The sequence below is a fragment of the Oncorhynchus clarkii genome, chromosome 1, assembly GCF_045791955.1.
Source record: "Oncorhynchus clarkii lewisi isolate Uvic-CL-2024 chromosome 1, UVic_Ocla_1.0, whole genome shotgun sequence".
Classification (NCBI taxonomy): domain Eukaryota; kingdom Metazoa; phylum Chordata; class Actinopteri; order Salmoniformes; family Salmonidae; genus Oncorhynchus; species Oncorhynchus clarkii.
The window spans coordinates 1,338,389-1,366,054 of NC_092147.1; the positions used below are offsets into that span (position 1 = coordinate 1,338,389).

The 27,666-nt window shown below is 45.2% G+C and overlaps 1 protein-coding gene across 1 annotated transcript in view; it reads left to right on the forward strand.

Annotated features, from left to right (window-relative positions):
* LOC139412257 (tubulin gamma complex component 5) overlaps window positions 1-27,666 on the forward strand; it is a 52,343-nt gene that overhangs the window by 18,697 nt on the left and 5,980 nt on the right. Inside the window, exons 12-18 of the mRNA XM_071159134.1 lie at window positions 4,180-4,295; window positions 6,668-6,933; window positions 8,167-8,365; window positions 10,744-10,932; window positions 12,823-13,005; window positions 13,367-13,451; window positions 26,413-26,533. Of these exons, the coding sequence (XP_071015235.1) occupies window positions 4,180-4,295; window positions 6,668-6,933; window positions 8,167-8,365; window positions 10,744-10,932; window positions 12,823-13,005; window positions 13,367-13,451; window positions 26,413-26,533 (1,159 nt within the window). The remainder of the gene's footprint in view (window positions 1-4,179; window positions 4,296-6,667; window positions 6,934-8,166; window positions 8,366-10,743; window positions 10,933-12,822; window positions 13,006-13,366; window positions 13,452-26,412; window positions 26,534-27,666) is intronic.

A 27,666-nucleotide genomic window follows, 5' to 3' on the forward strand; every position in this document is an offset into this window, starting at 1 on the left:
TGACCATGTCTGTGAGTGTGACCGTGTCTGTGACCTTGTCCGTGTCTGTGACCGTGTCCGTGAGTGTGACCGTGTCCGTGAGTGTGACCGTGTCCGTGAGTGTGACCGTGTCTGGGAGTGTGACCGTGTCTGGGAGTGTGACCGTGTCTGGGAGTGTGACCGTGTCTGGGAGTGTGACCGTGTCTGTGACCGTGTCTGTGACCGTGTCTGTGACCGTGTCTGTGAGTGTGACCGTGTCTGTGACCGTGTCTGTGAGTGTGACCGTGTCTGTGACCATGTCTGTGAGTGTGACCGTGTCTGTGACCTTGACCGTGTCCGTGAGTGTGACCGTGTCTGTGAGTGTGACCGTGTCTGGGAGTGTGACCGTGTCTGGGAGTGTGACCGTGTCTGTGACCTTGTCCGTGTCTGTGAGTGTCTCCATGTCTGTGAGTGGGACCGTGTCTGTGACCATGTCTGTGAGTGTGACCGTGTCTGTGAGTGTGACCGTGTCTGTGACCGTGTCTGTGACCGTGTCTGTGACCGTGTCTGTGACCGTGTCTGTGAGTGTGACCGTGTCTGTGACCGTGTCTGGGAGTGTGACCGTGTCTGTGACCGTGTCTGGGAGTGTGACCGTGTCTGGGAGTGTGACCGTGTCTGGGAGTGTGACCGTGTCTGGGAGTGTGACCGTGTCTGGGAGTGTGACCGTGTCTGGGAGTGTGACCGTGTCTGGGAGTTTGACCGTGTCTGTGACCGTGTCCGTGTGACTGACCGTGTCTGTGAGTGTGACCGTGTCTGTGTCTGTGAGTGTGACCGTGTCTGTGTCTGTGAGTGTGACCGTGTCTGTGTCTGTGAGTGTGACCGTGTCTGTGTCTGTGAGTGTGACCGTGTCTGTGTCTGTGAGTGTGACCGTGTCTGTGTCCGTGTCTGTGAGTGTGACCGTGTCTGTGAGTGTGACCGTGTCTGTGACCGTGAGTGTGACCGTGTCTGTGTGTCTGACCGTGAGTGTGACCGTGAGTGTGACCGTGTCTGTGAGTGTGACCGTGTCTGTGACCGTGACCGTGTCTGTGTGTCTGTGACCGTGTCTGTGTGTCTGTGACCGTGTCTGTGTGTCTGTGACCGTGTCTGTGTGTCTGTGACCGTGTCTGTGAGTGTGACCGTGTCTGTGAGTGTGACCGTGTCTGTGAGTGTGACCGTGTCTGTGACCGTGTCTGTGTCTGGGAGTGTGACCGTGACCGTGTCTGTGAGTGTGACCGTGTCTGTGAGTGTGACCGTGTCTGTGACCGTGTCTGTGAGTGCGAGTGTGACCGTGTCTGTGACCTTGTCCGTGTCTGTGAGTGTCTCCATGTCTGTGAGTGGGACCGTGTCTGTGACCATGTCTGTGAGTGTGACCGTGTCTGTGTCTGTGACCGTGAGTGTGACCGTGACCGTGAGTGTGACCGTGTCTGTGAGTGTGACCGTGTCTGTGAGTGTGACCGTGTCTGTGAGTGTGACCGTGTCTGTGTGTCTGACCGTGAGTGTGACCGTGTCTGAGTGTGACCGTGTCTGTGAGTGTGACCGTGTCTGTGAGTGTGACCGTGTCTGTGACCATGTCTGTGAGTGTGACCGTGTCTGTGACCGTGTCTGTGTGTCTGTGACCGTGTCTGTGTGTCTGTGACCGTGTCTGTGTGTCTGTGACCGTGTCTGTGAGTGTGACCGTGTCTGTGAGTGTGACCGTGTCTGTGAGTGTGACCGTGTCTGTGACCGTGTCTGTGTCTGGGAGTGTGACCGTGACCGTGTCTGTGTCTGTGACCGTGTCTGTGAGTGTGACCGTGTCTGTGAGTGTGACCGTGTCTGTGACCGTGTCTGTGAGTGCGAGTGTGACCGTGTCTGTGACCGTGTCTGTGAGTGTCTCCATGTCTGTGAGTGGGACCGTGTCTGTGACCATGTCTGTGAGTGTGACCGTGTCTGTGTCTGTGACCGTGTCTGTGACCGTGTCTGTGACCTGTCTGTGACCGTGAGTGTGACCGTGTCTGTGACCTTGTGTCTGTGACCGTGTCTGTGAGTGTGACCGTGTCTGTGAGTGTGACCGTGTCTGTGAGTGTGACCGTGTCTGTGAGTGTGACCGTGTCTGTGAGTGTGACCGTGTCTGTGAGTGTGACCGTGTCTGTGAGTGTGACCGTGTCTGTGAGTGTGACCGTGTCTGTGAGTGTGACCGTGTCCGGGAGTGTGACCGTGTCTGGGAGTGTGACCGTGTCTGGGAGTGTGACCGTGTCTGTGACCATGTCTGTGAGTGTGACCGTGTCTGTGAGTGTGACCGTGTCTGTGAGTGTGACCGTGTCTGTGACCGTGTCTGTGAGTGTGACCGTGACCGTGTCTGTGACCTTGACCGTGTCTGTGACCTTGACTTGTCTGTGAGTGTGACCGTGTCTGTGAGTGTGACCGTGTCTGTGACCGTGTCTGTGAGTGCGAGTGTGACCGTGTCTGTGACCTTGTCCGTGTCTGTGAGTGTCTCCATGTCTGTGAGTGGGACCGTGTCTGTGACCATGTCTGTGAGTGTGACCGTGTCTGTGTCTGTGACCGTGAGTGTGACCGTGTCTGTGAGTGTGACCGTGTCTGTGAGTGTGACCGTGTCTGTGAGTGTGACCGTGTCTGTGAGTGTGACCGTGTCTGTGAGTGTGACCGTGTCTGTGTGTCTGACCGTGAGTGTGACCGTGTCTGTGAGTGTGACCGTGTCTGTGAGTGTGACCGTGTCTGTGAGTGTGACCGTGTCTGTGACCATGCCTGTGAGTGTGACCGTGTCTGTGACCGTGTCTGTGTGTCTGTGACCGTGTCTGTGTGTCTGTGACCGTGTCTGTGTGTCTGTGACCGTGTCTGTGAGTGTGACCGTGTCTGTGAGTGTGACCGTGTCTGTGAGTGTGACCGTGTCTGTGAGTGTGACCGTGTCTGTGACCGTGTCTGTGTCTGGGAGTGTGACCGTGACCGTGTCTGTGTCTGTGACCGTGTCTGTGAGTGTGACCGTGTCTGTGAGTGTGACCGTGTCTGTGACCGTGTCTGTGAGTGCGAGTGTGACCGTGTCTGTGACCTTGTCCGTGTCTGTGAGTGTCTCCATGTCTGTGAGTGGGACCGTGTCTGTGACCATGTCTGTGAGTGTGACCGTGTCTGTGTCTGTGACCGTGTCTGTGACCGTGTCCGTGACCGTGTCTGTGACCGTGTCTGTGAGTGTGACCGTGTCTGTGACCTTGACCGTGTCTGTGACCTTGACCGTGAGTGTGACCGTGTCTGTGAGTGTGACCGTGTCTGTGAGTGTGACCGTGTCTGTGAGTGTGACCGTGTCTGTGAGTGTGACCGTGTCTGTGAGTGTGACCGTGTCTGTGAGTGTGACCGTGTCCGGGAGTGTGACCGTGTCCGGGAGTGTGACCGTGTCTGGGAGTGTGACCGTGTCTGGGAGTGTGACCGTGTCTGGGAGTGTGACCGTGTCTGTGACCGTGTCTGTGAGTGTGACCGTGTCTGTGAGTGTGACCGTGTCTGTGAGTGTGACCGTGTCTGTGACCGTGTCTGTGAGTGTGACCGTGTCTGTGACCTTGACCGTGTCTGTGACCTTGACCGTGTCTGTGAGTGTGACCGTGTCTGGGAGTGTGACCGTGTCTGGGAGTGTGACCGTGTCTGGGAGTGTGACCGTGTCTGGGAGTGTGACCGTGTCTGGGAGTGTGACCGTGTCTGGGAGTGTGAGTTTGACCGTGTCCGTGTGTCTGACCGTGTCTGTGAGTGTGACCGTGTCTGTGTCCGTGTCTGTGAGTGTGACCGTGTCTGTGACCGTGTCTGTGAGTGTGACCGTGTCTGTGACCTTGTCCGTGTCTGTGTCTGTGAGTGTGACCGTGTCTGTGAGTGTGACCGTGTCTGTGTGTCTGACCGTGAGTGTGACCGTGAGTGTGACCGTGTCTGTGAGTGTGACCGTGTCTGTGAGTGTGACCGTGTCTGTGAGTGTGACCGTGTCTGTGACCATGTCTGTGAGTGTGACCGTGTCTGTGACCGTGTCTGTGTGTCTGTGACCGTGTCTGTGAGTGTGACCGTGTCTGTGAGTGTGACCGTGTCTGTGAGTGTGACCGTGTCTGTGACCGTGTCTGTGAGTGTGTTTGGTTTCGTGCATGTCTTTGAGTGAGAGTAAATCGACTCCAAACAGCCAGGTGTGTAACTGTCTAACTACCCTGACCTCTGACCTAGGTGGCTCTGTTATTCTCTCTGTGGACAGAGACAGTCAGACCATACCTAGAGATCGTGGATGAATGGATCGTTCATGGTCACCTGTTTGACCCCGCTAAAGAGTTCATCATTCAGAGGTATGGAACAAGCCTCGCTTCTGGCCATGTCATGAAAATATTTAGGCACTCAGGGTACATGGGCCGTTGATGAAGGCTCTCTTTACATGTCCTGACAGTGTTGGGTGTCATCTGTCGTCACCCTATTCGCTATATAGTGCACTACTTTAGACCAGAGCCCTATTCGCTATATAGTGCACTACTTTAGTACAGAGCCCTATTCCCTATATAGTGCACTATACACCAGAGCCCATAGGGAATAGTGCACTACTTTACACCAGAGCCCATAGGGAATAGTGCACTACTTTAGACCAGAACCCATAGGGAATAGTGCACTACTTTAGACCAGAGCCCATAGGGAATAGTGCACTACTTTAGACCAGAGCCCATAGGGAATAGTGCACTACTTTACACCAGAGCCCATAGGGAATAGTGCACTACTTTACTCCAGAACCCATAGGGAATAGTGCACTACTTTAGACCAGAGCCCATAGGGAATAGTGCACTACTTTACACCAGAGCCCATAGGGAATAGTGCACTACTTTAGACCAGAGCCCATAGGGAATAGTGCACTACTTTAAACCAGAGCCCATAGGGAATAGTGCACTACTTTAGACCAGAACCCATAGGGAATAGTGCACTACTTTACACCAGAGCCCATAGGGAATAGTGCACTACTTTAGACCAGAACCCATAGGGAATAGTGCACTACTTTACACCGGAGCCCATAGGGAATAGTGCACTACTTTACACCAGAGCCCATAGGGAATAGTGCACTACTTTACTCCAGAACCCATAGGGAATAGTGCACTACTTTAGACCAGAGCCCATAGGGAATAGTGCACTACTTTAGACCAGAGCCCATAGGGAATAGTGCACTACTTTACTCCAGAACCCATAGGGAATAGTGCACTACTTTACACCAGAGCCCATAGGGAATAGTGCACTACTTTAGACCAGAGCCCATAGGGAATAGTGCACTACTTTACACCAGAGCCCATAGGGAATAGTGCACTACTTTACTCCAGAACCCATAGGGAATAGTGCACTACTTTAGACCAGAGCCCATAGGGAATAGTGCACTACTTTACACCAGAGCCCATAGGGAATAGTGCACTACTTTACTCCAGAACCCATAGGGAATAGTGCACTACTTTACACCAGAGCCCATAGGGAATAGTGCACTACTTTACACCAGAGCCCATAGGGAATAGTGCACTACTTTAGACCAGAGCCCATAGGGAATAGTGCACTACTTTAGACCAGAGCCCATAGGGAATAGTGCACTACTTTACACCAGAGCCCATAGGGAATAGTGCACTACTTTACTCCAGAACCCATAGGGAATAGTGCACTACTTTACACCAGAGCCCATAGGGAATAGTGCACTACTTTACACCAGAGCCCATAGGGAATAGTGCACTACTTTAGACCAGAGCCCATAGGGAATAGTGCACTACTTTAAACCAGAGCCCATAGGGAATAGTGCACTACTTTAGACCAGAGCCCATAGGGAATAGTGCACTACTTTACACCAGAGCCCATAGGGAATAGTGCACTACTTTAGACCAGAACCCATAGGGAATAGTGCACTACTTTACACCAGAGCCCATAGGGAATAGTGCACTACTTTACACCAGAGCCCATAGGGAATAGTGCACTACTTTACACCAGAGCCCATAGGGAATAGTGCACTACTTTACACCAGAGCCCATAGGGAATAGTGCACTACTTTACTCCAGAACCCATAGGGAATAGTGCACTACTTTACTCCAGAACCCATAGGGAATAGTGCACTACTTTAGACCAGAGCCCATAGGGAATAGTGCACTACTTTACACCAGAGCCCATAGGGAATAGTGCACTACTTTACTCCAGAACCCATAGGGAATAGTGCACTACTTTAGACCAGAGCCCATAGGGAATAGTGCACTACTTTACACCAGAGCCCATAGGGAATAGTGCACTACTTTACACCAGAGCCGCCCATAGGGAATAGTGCACTTCAGGGAATAGGGTGCCATTTTAGAGACGTATTATATGTCTGTTAGTTGATCCTATTTTAACACTGAAAAGGCTTTTTCCAAAATGAGAATATCCATGTGACATGGCTACATACGGCCTCTTCAAATTCTGAATTGAATAAAACAACCAGGTTTTCAATGTGGTTTTTATGATATGATTTGTATATAAAAGCTCACATAGTATAACGTACAGTGTCTGTAATAGAATAAACATGGTATATATGAATGTAGACCTTCATAAAGTGGGGGGGGGTACCAACATGGAGGCGTGTTGGCTTCAACACAGCACCCCCTATATTAGTCATCTAGTGTGTTTATATATAAATCAATGGTCCTGACCCCTACCTTGTCTGTATCTCCCAACCCAGGAACAAAGACGTACCAGTGAATCACAGAGACTTTTGGTACGCCACCTACACCTTGTACAGTATCTCCGAGACGGTGGAGAGCGAGGACAAGCTGAGTGACGCGGCCAGCGGGAGCAGCGCAGGGGAACAGGGATCGAAGTCTCAGCTCACCATGGTCTCCTTCCTCAAGCCGGTCCTCAAACAGATCATCATGGCTGGGAAGAGCATGCAGCTCCTCAAGAACCTGGACTGTAAAGAGGCTGAGCAGACCGATGGCTCCACTAGAGGTCAGTGTTGGTCTGTAGAGGCTGAGCAGACCGATGGCTCCACTAGAGCTCAGTGTTGGTCTGTAGAGGCTGAGCAGACCGATGGCTCCACTAGAGGTTAGTGTTGGTCTGTAGAGGCTGAGCAGACCGATGGCTCCACTAGAGCTCAGTGTTGGTCTGTAGAGGCTGAGCAGACCGATGTCTCCACTAGAGGTCAGTGTTGGTCTGTAGAGGCTGAGCAGACCGATGGCTCCACTAGAGGTTAGTGTTGGTCTGTAGAGGCTGAGCAGACCGATGGCTCCACTAGAGGTCAGTGTTGGTCTGTAGAGGCTGAGCAGACCGATGGCTCCACTAGAGGTCAGTGTTGGTCTATAGAGGCTGAGCAGACCGATGGCTGTAGCTGGTCTGTAATTGGTCACCAGGCTAGTGTTTCTAGTGCAGAGTGTGGTACAGAGAGATGTGTTTGAGATGGGAGACAGGGGAGTTTGAGTACTGCTTATGCCTGAAAAACACAGTTTGTGTTTTTCAGAATATACAATATTATGGAACCATAAAATTGTTCCTATCTCATCCCTGAGCCTTGAGCTATAATCTAGTGAAGCATGGCCGTATGGTGCAACACACCTGCTTTCTGCTTGGGTTCCTAATGTTCTCTGTGTGTTTTAGATGCTTTCTGCTTGGGTTCCTAATGTTCTCTGTGTGTTTTAGATACTTACTGCTTGGGTTCCTAATGTTCTCTGTGTGTTTTAGATACTTACTGCTTGGGTTCCTAATGTTCTCTGTGTGTTTTAGATGCTTACTGCTTGGATTCCTAATGTTCTCTGTGTGTTTTAGATACTTACTGCTTGGATTCCTAATGTTCTCTGTATGTTTTAGATGCTTACTGCTTGGATTCCTAATGTTCTCTGTGTGTTTTAGATACTTACTGCTTGGGTTCCTAATGTTCTCTGTGTGTTTTAGATACTTACTGTTTGGATTCCTAATGTTCTCTGTGTGTTTTAGATGCTTACTGCTTGGGTTCCTAATGTTCTCTGTGTGTTTTAGATACTTACTGTTTGGATTCCTAATGTTCTCTGTATGTTTTAGATGCTTACTGCTTGGGTTCCTAATGTTCTCTGTGTGTTTTAGATACTTACTGTTTGGGTTCCTAATGTTCTCTGTATGTTTTAGATGCTTACTGCTTGGGTTCCTAATGTTCTCTGTGTGTTTTAGATGCTTACTGCTTGGGTTCCTAATGTTCTCTGTGTGTTTTAGATGCAGAAAGGAAGAGCTTGTACACTCTTTTTCTGGAGTCTGTTCAGTCCCGCCTCCGTTGCCGGGACGACTCCCCCGTGGATACGGTCACCGAGCAACAGGCCACTAAGCAGAGCCTGATCAAGATGCAGTCGATTGTAGCTCAGCATCTACAGATGGATGACATACATGACCCTCTACTGGCCATCAACTTCGCCAGGTGAGTGGAGGAGAGTATACTTGGAGCGGGGTAGGGGCCGAGGCGGCGCGGGGTAGGGGCCGAGGCGGCGCGGGGTAGGGGCCGAGGCGGCTGAACATACTCTCCTGCAACCCGCCTCACGCAATGTGGTATGGATCTGCTATTTTTACACTTTTGAACCGGAACCCCCTTCAGGAGCTAGCCAATAACTAGATAGTAGTTAGCCTGGAGCTAGCCTCAAACTAGGCCCATCTCCCAGCTAGCCGAAGAGATTCCTTCAAGCAATCCTTGTGCTTCAATTACCTCTTGCCAATTGGCCTGGAACCTCAGCCCCGCCGATTCATCACAACTGGTCTACCGAGGTAACAGTCCGAGGGGGTTTCTGTCCTGAAGCAAGCGCCAGTTAGCCTGGAGCTAGCCTCGAGCTAGGCCCTTCTCCCGGCTAGCTCGCCTAGGTACTCACTGGACCCTATGATCACTCGGCTACACATGCCTCTCCCTAATGTCAATATGCCTTGTCTATTGCTGTTTTGGTTAGTTATTTTTGTCTTATTTCACTGTAGAGCCGCCAGCCCTGCTCATTATCCCTTAGACAAAACCTCTCTCATCGTCACTCAATGCCAAGGTTTACCTCCACTGTATTCACATCCTACCACCTTTGTCTGTACGTTGTCTTGAATCTATTATTCCGTGCCCAGAAACCTGCTCCTTTTACTCCCTGTTCCAACCCCACTGGCTCCAGGTCATCTATAAGTCTTTGCTAGGTAAAGCTCCGCCTTATCTCAGCTCACCGGTCACCATAGCAACAACCACCCGTACGTAGCACGCGCTCCAGCAGGTATATCTCACTGATCATCCCCAAAGCCAACACCCCCTTTGGCCGCGTTTCCTTCCAGCTCTCAGCTGCCAATGACTGGAACGAATTGCAAAAAATCACTGAAGCGGGAGACTCAAATCTCCCCCTCTAACTTTAAGCACCAGCTGTCAAAGCTGCTTACCGATCACTGTACCTGTACACAGCCCATCTGTAAATAGCCCATCCAACAACCTCATCCCCATATTATTACTTACCCTCTTGCTCCTTTGCACCCCAGTACCTCTACTTGCACATCATCATCTGCACATCTACCATTCCAGTATTAATGCTACATTGTAATTATTTTCGCCTCTGTGGCCTATTTATTGGCTACCTCCCTACTCTTCTACATTTGCACACTGTACATAAATAGACAAATCTTTCTTCTCTATTGTGTTACTGACTGGACGCTTGTTTGTTTATGTGTAACTCTGTGTTGTTGTTTGTGCTGCACTGCCTTGCTTTATCTTGGCCAGGTCACAGTTGTAAATGGGAACTTGTTCTCAACTGGCCTACCTGGTTAAATAAAGGTGTTCTCAACTGGCCTACCTGGTTAAATAAAGGTGTTCTCAACTGGCCTACCAGGTTAAATACAGGTGTTCTCAACTAGCCTACCTGGTTAAATAAAGGTGTTCTCAACTGGCCTACCTGGTTAAATAAAGGTGTTCTCAACTAGCCTACCTGGTTAAATAAAGGTGTTCTCAACTGGCCTACCTGGTTAAATAAAGGTGTTCTCAACTAGCCTACCTGGTTAAATAAAGGTGTTCTCAACTAGCCTACCTGGTTAAATAAAGGTGTTCTCAACTGGCCTACCTGGTTAAATAAAGGTGTTCTCAACTGGCCTACCTGGTTAAATAAAGGTGTTCTCAACTAGCCTACCTGGTTAAATAAAGGTGTTCTCAACTAGCCTACCTGGTTAAATAAAGGTGTTCTCAACTAGCCTACCTGGTTAAATAAAGGTGTTCTCAACCAGCCTACCTGGTTAAATAAAGGTGTTCTCAACTAGCCTACCTGGTTAAATAAAGGTGTTCTCAACTAGCCTACCTGGTTAAATAAAGGTGTTCTCAACTGGCCTACCTGGTTAAATAAAGGTGTTCTCAACTGGCCTACCTGGTTAAATAAAGGTGTTCTCAACTAGCTTACCTGGTTAAATAAAGGTGTTCTCAACTAGCCTACCTGGTTAAATAAAGGTGTTCTCAACTAGCCTACCTGGTTAAATAAAGGCGTTCTCAACTAGCCTACCTGGTTAAATAAAGGTGTTCTCAACTAGCCTACCTGGTTAAATAAAGGTGTTCTCAACTAGCCTACCTGGTTAAATAAAGGTGTTCTCAACTGGCCTACCTGGTTAAATAAAGGTGTTCTCAACTAGCCTACCTGGTTAAATAAAGGTGAAATAAAATGTAAAAAATTCAAAAGACCAATTAGTGGAAAAACTATTATTGAATTAAAATATCTTGATTATGTTAAGTTTTAGCTTGTTTGGTGGCTCCAGAAAGAGTAACCCAGCTCTGGTAACTCCTAATCCCCCCCCCCCCTCCTCCAGGCTGTACCTGGAGCAGAGTGACTTCCACGAGAGGTTCTCAGGCGGTGACGTGATCGTGGACCGTTCGTCTGAGTCGGTGACGTGTCAGACATTTGAGCTGACGCTGCGCTCCTGCCTCTACCCACACATCCAGAAGAGATACATTGAGTGCTGTGGCAACCTCATGACCACCCTGAAGAAGGACTACAGGTAAACTCAATACGTCTGTCAGTCAGTACTCTGTCTCATGTCTCTAGTCCTCCAGGTGTCTGTCAGTCAGTACTCTGTCTCATGTCTCTAGTCCTCCAGGTGTCTGTCAGTCAGTACTCTGTCTCATGTCTCTAGTCCTCCAGGTGTCTGTCAGTCAGTACTCTGTCTCATGTCTCTAGTCCTCCAGGTGTCTGTCAGTCAGTACTCTGTCTCATGTCTCTAGTCCTCCAGGGCCAGGTGTTTGTCTGGAGATGTTCATTCTTCCCTTGTACTTCATTAATCAATTAAGGTCATTGACCTAGTTCATTGAAACATACCAGGTACCGTATCATTGAGTGGGTATAAGCTTCATCCCAAATGACACGCTATTTCCTATATAGTGCACTACTGTTGATAACTATTTCCTATATCAGGGCTGCCCAACCCTCTTCCTGGAGTTCTACTGTCCTGTAGGTTTTCAGTCCAACCCTCTTCCTGGAGATCTACTGTCCTGTTGGTTTTCAGTCCAACCCTCTTCCTGGAGATCTACTGTCCTGTAGGTTTTCAGTCCAACCCTCTTCCTGGAGATTTACCGTCCTGTAGGTTTTCAGTCCAACCCTCTTCCTGGAGATCTACTGTCCTGCAGGTTCTCAGTCCAACCCTCTTCCTGGAGATTTACCGTCCTGTAGGTTTTCAGTCCAACCCTCTTCCTGGAGATCTACTGTCCTGTAGGTTTTCAGTCCAACCCTCTTCCTGGAGATTTACCGTCCTGTAGGTTTTCAGTCCAACCCTCTTCCTGGAGATCTACTGTCCTGTAGGTTCTCAGTCCAACCCTCTTCCTGGAGATTTACCGTCCTGTAGGTTTTCAGTCCAACCCTCTTCCTGGAGATCTACTGTCCTGTAGGTTTTCGGTCCAATCCTCTTCCTGGAGATTTACCGTCCTGTAGGTTTTCAGTCCAACCCTCTTCCTGGAGATCTACTGTCCTGTAGGTTTTCAGTCCAACCCTCTTCCTGGAGATTTACCGTCCTGTAGGTTTTCAGTCCAACCCTCTTCCTGGAGATCTACTGTCCTGTAGGTTCTCAGTCCAACCCTCTTCCTGGAGATTTACCGTCCTGTAGGTTTTCAGTCCAACCCTCTTCCTGGAGATCTACTGTCCTGTAGGTTTTCGGTCCAATCCTAATTTAACACATTCTACTAATTAGCTACTCAACAAGACCTTAACTAGCTGAATCAGATATGCTAAATTAGGATTGGGCTGATAACCTACAGGACAGTAGATCTCCAGGAAGAGGGTTGGACTGCCCTATATAGTGCACCACAGCCCTATTGGCCCTGGTCAAAGTAGTGCACTATATAGGGAATATCGTATCATTTGGGACTCATTAATAGTTCCAGTACTGTAGGACTGACTAGCACAGGTGTCCCTGGCCCCTCCCCCAAACCCTATACTCACCCTAACCTTTAACCCCCAGACTGCTGAGGTCCCCCAGTATGACTTCTACAGCTGTTATAGGCCCTAGACTCACCCTAACCTTTAACCCCCAGACTGCTGAGGTCCCCCAGTATGACTTCTACAGCTGTTATAGGCCCTAGACTCACCCTAACCTTTAACCCCCAGACTGCTGAGGTCCCCCAGTATGACTTCTACAGCTGTTATAGGCCCTAGACTCAACCTAACCTTTAACCCCCAGACTGCTGAGGTCCCCCAGTATGACTTTTACAGCTGTTATAGGCCCTAGACTCACCCTAACCTTTAACCCCCAGACTGCTGAGGTCCCCCAGTATGACTTCTACAGCTGTTATAGGCCCTATACTCACCCTAACCTTTAACCCCCAGACTGCTGAGGTCCCCCAGTATGACTTCTACAGCTGTTATAGGCCCTAGACTCACCCTAACCTTTAACCCCCAGACTGCTGGAGTACCTTCAGGCCATGAGGAACTACTTCCTGTTGGAGGCAGGAGACACCATGTATGACTTCTATACAGCCATCTTTGATAAGGTCCTGGAGAAGGAGAGCTGGCAGCAACTGGCGTTCCTCAACGTTCAACTGCAGGAAGCTGTGGGACAGCGGTGTCCAGAGGACAGCAGCAGGTACTGCAACACAACCACCCCACACTGACTGGGCTGTCATTGGTTACACCCCACACTGACTGGGCTCTCATTGGTTACACCCCACACTGACTGGGCTCTCATTGGTTACACCCCACACTGACTGGGCTCTCATTGGTTACACCCCACACTGACTGGGCTCTCATTGGTTACACCCCACACTGACTGGGCTCTCATTGGTTAGGGTTTGCTCTGGTTTTGAGAGATTTCAGTGAGTTGATAGGCTAACTGATCACACAGGATGTAAATCAACAATAGTGATTGGCTAATAGTTGTTTTTTCCATTTTGATGGCATTGAATTTATTGTCACAATAAAGTAAAATAAAAATGTCTGATTTCCAGGTTGTCCATCTTCCTGGAGACGATAGATCCAGTCAGAAAGAAACAGCCAATTAATAATCTGGATGGGTTGACCCTCAGTTACAAGGTGAGTCTCCTACCAACCTTATCCACATGATAACAGGTTGGCTGTGGTAGAAACAGACTTAATAATCTGGATGGTTTGACCCTCAGTTACAAGGTGAGTCTCCTACCAACCTTATCCACATGATAACAGGTTGGCTGTGGTAGAAACAGACTTAATAATCTGGATGGTTTGACCCTCAGTTACAAGGTGAGTCTCCTACCAACCTTATCCACATGATAACAGGTTGGCTGTGGTAGAAACAGACTTAATAATCTGGATGGGTTGACCCTCAGTTACAAGGTGAGTCTCCTACCAACCTTATCCACATGATAACAGGTTGGCTGTGGTAGAAACAGACTTAATAATCTGGATGGTTTGACCCTCAGTTACAAGGTGAGTCTCCTACCAACCTTATCCACATGATAACAGGTTGGCTGTGGTAGAAACAGACTTAATAATCTGGATGGTTTGACCCTCAGTTACAAGGTGAGTCTCCTACCAACCTTATCCACATGATAACAGGTTGGCTGTGGTAGAAACAGACTTAATAATCTGGATGGGTTGACCCTCAGTTACAAGGTGAGTCTCCTACCAACCTTATCCACATGATAACAGGTTGGCTGTGGTAGAAACAGACTATTAATAATCTGGATGGTTTGACCCTCAGTTACAAGGTGAGTCTCCTACCAACCTTATCCACATGATAACAGGTTGGCTGTGGTAGAAACAGACTTAATAATCTGGATGGTTTGACCCTCAGTTACAAGGTGAGTCTCCTACCAACCTTATCCACATGATAACAGGTTGGCTGTGGTAGAAACAGACTTAATAATCTGGATGGTTTGACCTTCAGTTACAAGGTGAGTCTCCTACCAACCTTATCCACAATACTGATAACATTTTCGCTGCAGATCCGACTTTTCCCTGACCATTTTTTTCGCCGGATTAAAGGTCCAGAAGCTTCTTCGCATGTGTTCTGTGTTTCTTTACCTCTACTTTAAACACACGTATCTGTGGTGTCCTTCCCTACACGTATCTGTGGTGTCCTTCCCTACACGTATCTGTGGTGTCCTTCCCTACACGTATCTGTGGTGTCCTTCCCTACACGTTTCTGTGGTCTCCTTCCCTACACGTTTCTGTGGTCTCCTTCCCTACACGTTTCTGTGGTCTCCTTCCCTACACGTATCTGTGGTGTCCTTCCCTACACGTATCTGTGGTGTCCTTCCCTACACGTATCTGTGGTGTCCTTCCCTACACGTATCTGTGGTGTCCTTCCCTACACGTATCTGTGCTCTCCTTCCCTACACGTTTCTGTGGTCTCCTTCCCTACACGTATCTGTGGTGTCCTTCCCTACACGTTTCTGTGGTCTCCTTCCCTACACGTTTCTGTGGTCTCCTTCCCTACACGTTTCTGTGGTCTCCTTCCCTACACGTATCTGTGGTGTCCTTCCCTACACGTTTCTGTGGTCTCCTTCCCTACACGTTTCTGTGGTCTCCTTCCCTACACGTTTCTGTGGTGTCCTTCCCTACACGTATCTGTGGTGTCCTTCCCTACACGTATCTGTGCGCTCCAAACAAAAGACAACGACTAAACTGACAAAACTCAGAAATGGAATGAAATAAATCCGAACTTGTTTCTCATAAGTGTATCATAGGTTGTACACTCTGCAAACCATGTGTCCACTCCAGACAATGAGAACAGGAAGACTGGAATAATAATATTGAAAGTGCTAAAATACATTACCATTGTAGATTTTTTTTAAATTATAGGAATGAAGGGTAAATGTCGTACAGGTGATATATGTAATGGGGAATTAATATACACTAACAATAAAACACAAACAATTCACACAGTGAAGTTATGAAACAATGTGCACAAATTGGCCGGAGAGAGGAAGTGTATTGTGCATCTGGTCACATGGTCAATCTGACGTCTCCATTGGCCGTGCAGCGTTTATGGTGATACGGCCTCAGCAGAAGGGATTTCATAATTCCTGCGCTTTGCTGAGCATTGCAGAGCTGTTGTCAAGGAAGTGAGTTAGTGTTTTCTACAGGATGTAACGCCCCCAACAACCGTCCACCAATCACATCAATGCGGAGCTTTACAGAGCGCTCCGCATTGTTACAACATTTTGGGGGGGGGGCATGGCGATGCGGTACGGAGCTCGAGTCTAGGCCTCCATAATGGATTAGTTCACTGAGATGGGCGCAAACATACACTACCGTTCAAAAGTTTGGGGTCACTTAGAAATGTTCTTGTTTTTGAAAGAAAAGCTTTTTTTCTGTCCATTAAAATAACATCAAATTGATCAGAAATACAATGTAGACATTGTTAATGTTGTAAATGACTGGAAACAATACAGAGGCCCATTATCAGCAACCATCACTCCTGTGTTCCAGTGGCACGTTGTGTTAGCTAATCCAAGTTTAGCATTTTAAAAGGCTAATTGATCATTAGAAAACCCTTTTGCAATTATGTTAACACAGCTGAAAACAATTGTTCTGATTAAAGACGCAATAAAACTGGCCTTTAGACTAGTTGAGTATCTGGAGCATCAGCATTTGTGGGTTCGATAACAGGCCCAAAATGGCCAAAAACAAAAAACTTCCTTCTGAAACTCATCAGTCTATTCTTGTTCTGAGAAATGAAGGCTATTCCAATACTCTATTATAGAACAGATGGTGGTAAACTGTAGCATAGCCTCTATTACAGAACAGATGGTGGTAAACTGTAGCATAGCCTCTATTATAGAACAGATGGTGGTAAACTGTGTAGCGTAGCCTCTATTACAGAACAGATGGTGGTAAACTGTAGCATAGCATAGCCTCTATTACAGAACAGATGGTGGTAAACTGTAGCATAGCCTCTATTACAGAACAGATGGTGGTAAACTGTAGCATAGCCTCTATTATAGAACAGATGGTGGTAAACTGTGTAGCGTAGCCTCTATTATAGAACAGATGGTGGTAAACTGTAGCATAGCATAGCCTCTATTACAGAACAGATGGTGGTGAGCTGTAGCGTAGCCTCTATTATAGAACAGATGGTGGTAAACTGTAGCATAGCCTCTATTATAGAACAGATGGTGGTAAACTGTGTAGCATAGCATAGCCTCTATTATAGAACAGATGGTGGTAAACTGTAGCATAGCCTCTATTATAGAACAGATGGTGGTAAACTGTAGCATAGCCTCTATTACAGAACAGATGGTGGTAAACTGTGTAGCATAGCATAGCCTCTATTACAGAACAGATGGTGGTAAACTGTGTAGCATAGCATAGCCTCTATTACAGAACAGATGGTGGTAAACTGTAGCATAGCCTCTATTATAGAACAGATGGTGGTAAACTGTGTAGCGTAGCCTCTATTATAGAACAGATGGTGGTAAACTGTAGCATAGCATAGCCTCTATTACAGAACAGATGGTGGTGAACTGTAGCGTAGCCTCTATTATAGAACAGATGGTGGTAAACTGTAGCATAGCATAGCCTCTATTACAGAACAGATGGTGGTGAAATGTAGCATAGCCTCTATTATAGAACAGATGGTGGTAAACTGTAGCATAGCCTCTATTATAGAACAGATGGTGGTAAACTGTGTAGCATAGCATAGCCTCTATTATAGAACAGATGGTGGTAAACTGTAGCATAGCATAGCCTCTATTACAGAACAGATGGTGGTGAACTGTAGCGTAGCCTCTATTATAGAACAGATGGTGGTAAACTGTAGCATAGCATAGCCTCTATTACAGAACAGATGGTGGTGAAATGTAGCATAGCCTCTATTATAGAACAGATGGTGGTAAACTGTAGCATAGCCTCTATTATAGAACAGATCGTGGTAAACTGTGTAGCATAGCATAGCCTCTATTATAGAACAGATGGTGGTAAACTGTAGCATAGCCTCTATTATAGAACAGATGGTGGTAAACTGTAGCATAGCCTCTATTACAGAACAGATGGTGGTAAACTGTAGCATAGCCTCTATTATAGAACAGATGGTGGTAAACTGTAGCATAGCCTCTATTATAGAACAGATGGTGGTAAACTGTGTAGCATAGCATAGCCTCTATTACAGAACAGATGGTGGTAAACTGTAGCATAGCCTCTATTATAGAACAGATGGTGGTAAACTGTAGCATAGCCTCTATTATAGAACAGATGGTGGTAAACTGTGTAGCGTAGCCTCTATTACAGAACAGATGGTGGTAAACTGTAGCGTAATCTCTATTACAGAACAGATGGTGGTAAACTGTAGCATAGCCTCTATTATAGAACAGATGGTGGTAAACTGTAGCATAGCCTCTATTATAGAACAGATGGTGGTAAACTGTAGCATAGCCTCTATTACAGAACAGATGGTGGTGAACTGTAGCATAGCCTCTATTACAGAACAGATGGTGGTAAACTGTGTAGCATAGCATAGCCTCTATTACAGAACAGATGGTGGTAAACTGTAGCATAGCCTCTATTATAGAACAGATGGTGGTAAACTGTGTAGCATAGCCTCTATTATAGAACAGATGGTGGTAAACTGTAGCATAGTATAGCCTCTATTATAGAACAGATGGTGGTAAACTGTAGCATAGCCTCTATTATAGAACAGATGGTGGTAAACTGTAGCATAGTATAGCCTCTATTACAGAACAGATGGTGGTAAACTGTAGCATAGCCTCTATTATAGAACAGATGGTGGTAAACTGTAGCATAGCCTCTATTATAGAACAGATGGTGGTAAACTGTGTAGCATAGCATAGCCTCTATTACAGAACAGATGGTGGTAAACTGTAGCATAGCCTCTATTATAGAACAGATGGTGGTAAACTGTAGCATAGCCTCTATTATAGAACAGATGGTGGTAAACTGTGTAGCGTAGCCTCTATTACAGAACAGATGGTGGTAAACTGTAGCGTAGCCTCTATTACAGAACAGATGGTGGTAAACTGTAGCATAGCCTCTATTATAGAACAGATGGTGGTAAACTGTAGCGTAGCCTCTATTATAGAACAGATGGTGGTAAACTGTAGCATAGCCTCTATTACAGAACAGATGGTGGTAAACTGTAGCATAGCCTCTATTATAGAACAGATGGTGGTAAACTGTAGCGTAGCCTCTATTACAGAACAGATGGTGGTAAACTGTAGCATAGCCTCTATTACAGAACAGATGGTGGTGAACTGTAGCATAGCCTCTATTATAGAACAGATGGTGGTAAACTGTAGCGTAGCCTCTATTACAGAACAGATGGTGGTAAACTGTAGCATAGCCTCTATTACAGAACAGATGGTGGTGAACTGTAGCATAGCCTCTATTACAGAACAGATGGTGGTAAACTGTAGCATAGCCTCTATTACAGAACAGATGGTGGTGAACTGTAGCGTAGCCTCTATTACAGAACAGATGGTGGTAAACTGTAGCATAGCCTCTATTATAGAACAGATGGTGGTAAACTGTAGCATAGCCTCTATTACAGAACAGATGGTGGTAAACTGTAGCATAGCCTCTATTACAGAACAGATGGTGGTAAACTGTAGCATAGCATAGCCTCTATTACAGAACAGATGGTGGTAAACTGTAGCATAGCCTCTATTATAGAACAGATGGTGGTAAACTGTAGCATAGCCTCTATTATAGAACAGATGGTGGTAAACTGTGTAGCGTAGCCTCTATTACAGAACAGATGGTGGTAACCTGTAGCATAGCCTCTATTACAGAACAGATGGTGGTAAACTGTGTAGCATAGTATAGCCTCTATTATAGAACAGATGGTGGTAAACTGTAGCGTAGCCTCTATTATAGAACAGATGGTGGTAAACTGTAGCATAGCCTCTATTACAGAACAGATGGTGGTAAACTGTAGCATAGCCTCTATTACAGAACAGATAGTGGTAAACTGTGTAGCATAGCCTCTATTATAGAACAGATGGTGGTAAACTGTAGCATAGCCTCTATTACAGAACAGATGGTGGTGAACTGTAGCATAGCCTCTATTACAGAACAGATGGTGGTAAACTGTAGCAAAGCCTCTATTACAGAACAGATGGTAGTAAACTGTAGCATAGCCTCTATTATAGAACAGATGGTGGTAAACTGTAGCATAGCCTCTATTATAGAACAGATGGTGGTAAACTGTAGCATAGCCTCTATTATAGAACAGATGGTGGTAAACTGTAGCATAGCCTCTATTATAGAACATATGGTGGTAAACTGTAGCATAGCCTCTATTACAGAACAGATGGTGGTAAACTGTAGCATAGCATAGCCTCTATTATAGAACAGATGGTGGTAAACTGTAGCATAGCCTCTATTACAGAACAGATGGTGGTAAACTGTAGCATAGCCTCTTATAGAACAGATGGTGGTAAACTGTAGCATAGCCTCTATTACAGAACAGATGGTGGTAAACTGTAGCATAGCATAGCCTCTATTATAGAACAGATGGTGGTAAACTGTAGCATAGCCTCTATTATAGAACAGATGGTGGTAAACTGTAGCATAGCCTCTATTATAGAACAGATGGTGGTAAACTGTAGCATAGCCTCTATTATAGAACAGATGGTGGTAAACTGTAGCATAGCCTCTATTACAGAACAGATGGTTGTAAACTGTAGTATAGCCTCTATTATAGAACAGATGGTGGTAAACTGTAGCATAGCCTCTATTACAGAACAGATGGTGGTAAACTGTAGTATAGCCTCTATTATAGAACAGATGGTGGTAAACTGTAGCATAGCCTCTATTACAGAACAGATGGTGGTAAACTGTGTAGCATAGCATAGCCTCTATTATAGAACAGATGGTGGTAAACTGTAGCATAGCCTCTATTATAGAACAGATGGTGGTAAACTGTAGCATAGCATAGCCTCTATTATAGAACAGATGGTGGTAAACTGTAGCATAGCCTCTATTACAGAACAGATGGTGGTAAACTGTAGCATAGCCTCTATTACAGAACAGATGGTGGTAAACTGTAGCATAGCCTCTATTATAGAACAGATGGTGGTAAACTGTAGCATAGCCTCTATTACAGAACAGATGGTGGTAAACTGTAGCATAGCCTCTATTATAGAACAGATGGTGGTAAACTGTAGCATAGCCTCTATTATAGAACAGATGGTGGTAAACTGTAGCATAGCCTCTATTACAGAACAGATGGTTGTAAACTGTAGTATAGCCTCTATTATAGAACAGATGGTGGTAAACTGTAGCATAGCCTCTATTATAGAACAGATGGTGGTAAACTGTAGCATAGCCTCTATTATAGAACAGATGGTGGTAAACTGTAGCATAGCCTCTATTATAGAACAGATGGTGGTAAACTGTAGCATAGCATAGCCTCTATTATAGAACAGATGGAGGTAAACTGTAGCATAGCCTCTATTACAGAACAGATGGTGGTAAACTGTAGCATAGCCTCTATTATAGAACAGATGGTGGTAAACTGTAGCATAGCCTCTATTACAGAACAGATGGTGGTAAACTGTAGCATAGCCTCTATTATAGAACAGATGGTGGTAAACTGTAGCATAGCCTCTATTATAGAACATATGGTGGTAAACTGTAGCATAGCATAGCCTCTATTATAGAACAGATGGTGGTAAACTGTAGCATAGCCTCTATTACAGAACAGATGGTGGTAAACTGTAGCATAGCATAGCCTCTATTATAGAACAGATGGTGGTAAACTGTAGCATAGCCTCTATTACAGAACAGATGGTGGTAAACTGTAGCATAGCATAGCCTCTATTACAGAACAGATGGTGGTAAACTGTAGCATAGCCTCTATTATAGAACAGATGGTGGTAAACTGTAGCATAGCCTCTATTATAGAACAGATGGTGGTAAACTGTAGCGTAGCCTCTATTACAGAACAGATGGTGGTAACCTGTAGCATAGCCTCTATTACAGAACAGATGGTGGTAAACTGTGTAGCATAGTATAGCCTCTATTATAGAACAGATGGTGGTAAACTGTAGCGTAGCCTCTATTATAGAACAGATGGTGGTAAACTGTAGCATAGCCTCTATTACAGAACAGATGGTGGTAAACTGTAGCATAGCCTCTATTACAGAACAGATAGTGGTAAACTGTGTAGCATAGCCTCTATTATAGAACAGATGGTGGTAAACTGTAGCATAGCCTCTATTACAGAACAGATGGTGGTGAACTGTAGCATAGCCTCTATTACAGAACAGATGGTGGTAAACTGTAGCAAAGCCTCTATTACAGAACAGATGGTGGTAAACTGTAGCATAGCCTCTATTATAGAACAGATGGTGGTAAACTGTAGCATAGCCTCTATTATAGAACAGATGGTGGTAAACTGTAGCATAGCCTCTATTATAGAACAGATGGTGGTAAACTGTAGCATAGCCTCTATTATAGAACATATGGTGGTAAACTGTAGCATAGCCTCTATTACAGAACAGATGGTGGTAAACTGTAGCATAGCATAGCCTCTATTATAGAACAGATGGTGGTAAACTGTAGCATAGCCTCTATTATAGAACAGATGGTGGTAAACTGTAGCATAGCCTCTATTACAGAACAGATGGTGGTAAACTGTAGCATAGCCTCTTATAGAACAGATGGTGGTAAACTGTAGCATAGCCTCTATTACAGAACAGATGGTGGTAAACTGTAGCATAGCATAGCCTCTATTATAGAACAGATGGTGGTAAACTGTAGCATAGCCTCTATTATAGAACAGATGGTGGTAAACTGTAGCATAGCCTCTATTATAGAACAGATGGTGGTAAACTGTAGCATAGCCTCTATTATAGAACAGATGGTGGTAAACTGTAGCATAGCCTCTATTACAGAACAGATGGTTGTAAACTGTAGTATAGCCTCTATTATAGAACAGATGGTGGTAAACTGTAGCATAGCCTCTATTACAGAACAGATGGTGGTAAACTGTAGTATAGCCTCTATTATAGAACAGATGGTGGTAAACTGTAGCATAGCCTCTATTACAGAACAGATGGTGGTAAACTGTGTAGCATAGCATAGCCTCTATTATAGAACAGATGGTGGTAAACTGTAGCATAGCCTCTATTATAGAACAGATGGTGGTAAACTGTAGCATAGCATAGCCTCTATTATAGAACAGATGGTGGTAAACTGTAGCATAGCCTCTATTACAGAACAGATGGTGGTAAACTGTAGCATAGCCTCTATTACAGAACAGATGGTGGTAAACTGTAGCATAGCCTCTATTATAGAACAGATGGTGGTAAACTGTAGCATAGCCTCTATTACAGAACAGATGGTGGTAAACTGTAGCATAGCCTCTATTATAGAACAGATGGTGGTAAACTGTAGCATAGCCTCTATTATAGAACAGATGGTGGTAAACTGTAGCATAGCCTCTATTACAGAACAGATGGTTGTAAACTGTAGTATAGCCTCTATTATAGAACAGATGGTGGTAAACTGTAGCATAGCCTCTATTACAGAACAGATGGTGGTAAACTGTAGTATAGCCTCTATTATAGAACAGATGGTGGTAAACTGTAGCATAGCCTCTATTATAGAACAGATGGTGGTAAACTGTAGCATAGCCTCTATTACAGAACAGATGGTGGTAAACTGTAGCATAGCCTCTATTACAGAACAGATGGTGGTAAACTGTAGCATAGCCTCTATTATAGAACAGATGGTGGTAAACTGTAGCATAGCCTCTATTACAGAACAGATGGTGGTAAACTGTAGCATAGCCTCTATTATAGAACAGATGGTGGTAAACTGTAGCATAGCCTCTATTATAGAACATATGGTGGTAAACTGTAGCATAGCATAGCCTCTGTTACAGAACAGATGGTGGTAAACTGTAGCATAGCCTCTATTACAGAACAGATGGTGGTAAACTGTAGTATAGCCTCTATTATAGAACAGATGGTGGTAAACTGTAGCATAGCCTCTATTATAGAACATATGGTGGTAAACTGTAGCATAGCATAGCCTCTATTATAGAACAGATGGTGGTAAACTGTAGCATAGCCTCTATTATAGAACAGATGGTGGTAAACTGTAGCATAGCCTCTATTATAGAACAGATGGTGGTAAACTGTAGCATAGCATAGCCTCTATTATAGAACAGATGGAGGTAAACTGTAGCATAGCCTCTATTATAGAACAGATGGTGGTAAACTGTGTAGCATAGCATAGCCTCTATTACAGAACAGATGGTGGTAAACTGTAGCATAGCCTCTATTATAGAACAGATGGTGGTAAACTGTAGCATAGCCTCTATTACAGAACAGATGGTGGTAAACTGTAGCATAGCCTCTATTACAGAACAGATGGTGGTAAACTGTAGCATAGCCTCTATTACAGAACAGATGGTGGTAAACTGTAGCATAGCCTCTATTACAGAACAGATGGTGGTAAACTGTGTAGCATAGCCTCTATTACAGAACAGATGGTGGTAAACTGTAGCATAGCCTCTATTACAGAACAGATGGTGGTAAACTGTAGCATAGCCTCTATTACAGAACAGATGGTGGTGAACTGTAGCATAGCCTCTATTATAGAACAGATGGTGGTAAACTGTAGCAAAACCTCTATTACAGAACAGATGGTGGTAAACTGTAGCATAGCCTCTATTATAGAACAGATGGTGGTAAACTGTAGCATAGCCTCTATTACAGAACAGATGGTGGTAAACTGTAGTATAGCCTCTATTATAGAACAGATGGTGGTAAACTGTAGCATAGCCTCTATTATAGAACATATGGTGGTAAACTGTAGCATAGCATAGCCTCTATTATAGAACAGATGGTGGTAAACTGTAGCATAGCCTCTATTATAGAACAGATGGTGGTAAACTGTAGCATAGCCTCTATTATAGAACAGATGGTGGTAAACTGTAGCATAGCATAGCCTCTATTATAGAACAGATGGAGGTAAACTGTAGCATAGCCTCTATTATAGAACAGATGGTGGTAAACTGTAGCATAGCCTCTATTACAGAACAGATGGTGGTAAACTGTAGCATAGCATAGCCTCTATTATAGAACAGATGGAGGTAAACTGTAGCATATCCTCTCTTATAGAACAGATGGTGGTAAACTGTAGCATAGCATAGCCTCTATTATAGAACAGATGGTGGTAAACTGTAGCATAGCCTCTATTATAGAACAGATGGTGGTAAACTGTAGCATAGCCTCTATTACAGAACAGATGGTGGTAAACTGTAGCATAGCCTCTATTACAGAACAGATGGTGGTAAACTGTAGCATAGCCTCTATTACAGAACAGATGGTGGTAAACTGTAGCATAGCCTCTATTACAGAACAGATGGTGGTAAACTGTGTAGCATAGCCTCTATTACAGAACAGATGGTGGTAAACTGTAGCATAGCCTCTATTACAGAACAGATGGTGGTGAACTGTAGCATAGCCTCTATTATAGAACAGATGGTGGTAAACTGTAGCAGAGCCTCTATTACAGAACAGATGGTGGTAAACTGTAGCATAGCCTCTATTATAGAACAGATGGTGGTAAACTGTAGCATAGCCTCTATTACAGAACAGATGGTGGTAAACTGTAGTATAGCCTCTATTATAGAACAGATGGTGGTAAACTGTAGCATAGCCTCTATTATAGAACAGATGGTGGTAAACTGTAGCATAGCATAGCCTCTATTATAGAACAGATGGTGGTAAACTGTAGCATAGTCTCTATTATAGAACAGATGGTGGTAAACTGTAGCATAGCCTCTATTACAGAACAGATGGTGGTAAACTGTAGCATAGCATAGCCTCTATTATAGAACAGATGGAGGTAAACTGTAGCATAGCCTCTATTATAGAACCGATGGTGGTAAACTGTAGCATAGCATAGCCTCTATTATAGAACAGATGGAGGTAAACTGTAGCATATCCTCTATTATAGAACAGATGGTGGTAAACTGTGTAGCATAGCATAGCCTCTATTACAGAACAGATGGTGGTAAACTGTAGCATAGCCTCTATTATAGAACAGATGGTGGTAAACTGTAGCATAGCCTCTATTACAGAACAGATGGTGGTAAACTGTAGCATAGCCTCTATTACAGAACAGATGGTGGTAAACTGTAGCATAGCCTCTATTACAGAACAGATGGTGGTAAACTGTAGCATAGCCTCTATTATAGAACAGATGCTGGTAAACTGTAGCATAGCCTCTATTATAGAACAGATGCTGGTAAACTGTAGCAGAGCCTCTATTACAGAACAGATGGTGGTAAACTGTAGCATAGCCTCTATTATAGAACAGATGGTGGTAAACTGTGTAGCATAGCATAGCCTCTATTATAGAACAGATGGTGGTAAACTGTAGCATAGCCTCTATTACAGAACAGATGGTGGTAAACTGTAGCATAGCCTCTATTATAGAACAGATGGTGGTAAACTGTAGCATAGTATAGCCTCTATTATAGAATAGATGGTGGTAAACTGTAGCATAGCCTCTATTATAGAACAGATGGTGGTAAACTGTAGCATAGCCTCTCTGTATTTTGCCTAGTAGCTCGCGGCTGTGGAGTTTTGGCTACATGATAACGTAGCGTTATACAATGCTATTGTATTGGGTTCTGTTATGTAGAACACGATCATTGTGTGATCTTGTAGACATTGATTCACCTTTGATATGACTTGAATAAATGGAGCACCATTCATTGGCCAGAGCAGCCTGTTCTCCACGAGTAAAGCAGAGATGGTGTACAGAAGCTTCTAGATCTTTAGTCTGGGTTGGGAAAGGTCAGGGGGAAGATCAGAATCAGCAGCCACACTATACTCTTACACTGCAGTAGATGAAATGTGACTAGTGTACCTCCCCAAACGGCACCCTATTCCCTATATAGTACACTCCCTATTTTCAAGTTAATTCGACCATTTGTAGGTATTAGAAAACACAGGAATATGCGACTTAGTGCACTAAACAGTTCAGAGTGCCATTTGGGATTGATTCTATGTTTCTCTTGTGGGTTGTCCTGAAGGTGCCCTGGCCTGTTGACATTGTGGTCAGCTCAGAGTGTCAGAGGATCTACAACCAGGTGTTCCTGCTGCTGCTGCAGATCAAATGGGCCAAATACAGTCTGGACACGCTGGCATTCAGTGGTAAGTCTAGTATTACTCGGTCTCTGCCGCTCTGCCCCCCCCCTCTTCTCTCTCTCCCGCACCCCCCTCTCTCTCTCTCCCCTCTGTCTCTCTCCCCCCTCTGTCTCTCTCCCCCCTCTGTCTCTCTCCCCCCCTCTGTCTCTCCCCCCCCTCTGTCTCTCTCCCCCCCTCTGTCTCTCTCTCCCCCTCTGTCTCTCTCTCCCCCTCTGTCTCTCTCCTTGTCTTTCTCTCACTTTGAATCTCAATTCTATAAACTCTATTGACAATCGACACAAGGAAACATATAACAACACATAATGATTTGATGTCCGTTCAAGAACAGGACCCTTGACTAGAATATCTCCTGTTTTAAGATGACCTTAGAAAAGTTTCCCTACCTGGAAATTGAAAATTACAAAACTGTACTGTTATGTATTTTGAGCTAATTTCCCCCCTCAGATGGATAAATTCAAAACCCAACATACAGTTCTGAAGAACGTTCCCCTTATCCCTACTGGGAAGAGATGGTTTTCCTTCTCCAACAGAGATCTATTCCAGAACGTTTCCCTTATCCCTACTGGGAAGAGATGGTTTTCCTTCTCCAACAGAGATCTATTCCAGAACGTTTCCCTTATCCCTACTGGGAAGAGATGGTTTTCCTTCTCCAACAGATATCTATTCCAGAACGTTCCCCTTATCCCTACTGGGAAGAGATGGTTTTCCTTCTCCAACAGAGATCTATTCCAGAACGTTTCCCTTATCCCTACTGGGAAGAGATGGTTTTCCTTCTCCAACAGATATCTATTCCAGAACGTTCCCCTTATCCCTACTGGGAAGAGATGGTTTTTCTTCTCCAACAGAGATCTATTCCAGAACGTTCCCCTTATCCCTACTGGGAAGAGATGGTTTTCCTTCTCCAACAGATATCTATTCCAGAACGTTTCCCTTATCCCTACTGGGAAGAGATGGTTTTCCTTCTCCAACAGAGATCTATTCCAGAACGTTCCCCTTATCCCTACTGGGAAGAGATGGTTTTCCTTCTCTAACAGATATCTATTCCAGAACGTTCCTATATTTCTGAACAAGTCCTTTTATAAGCAACTGGACTATTATTAGAAACCGTTAATTTGGACTGAAAAACACATGGTAAAAAA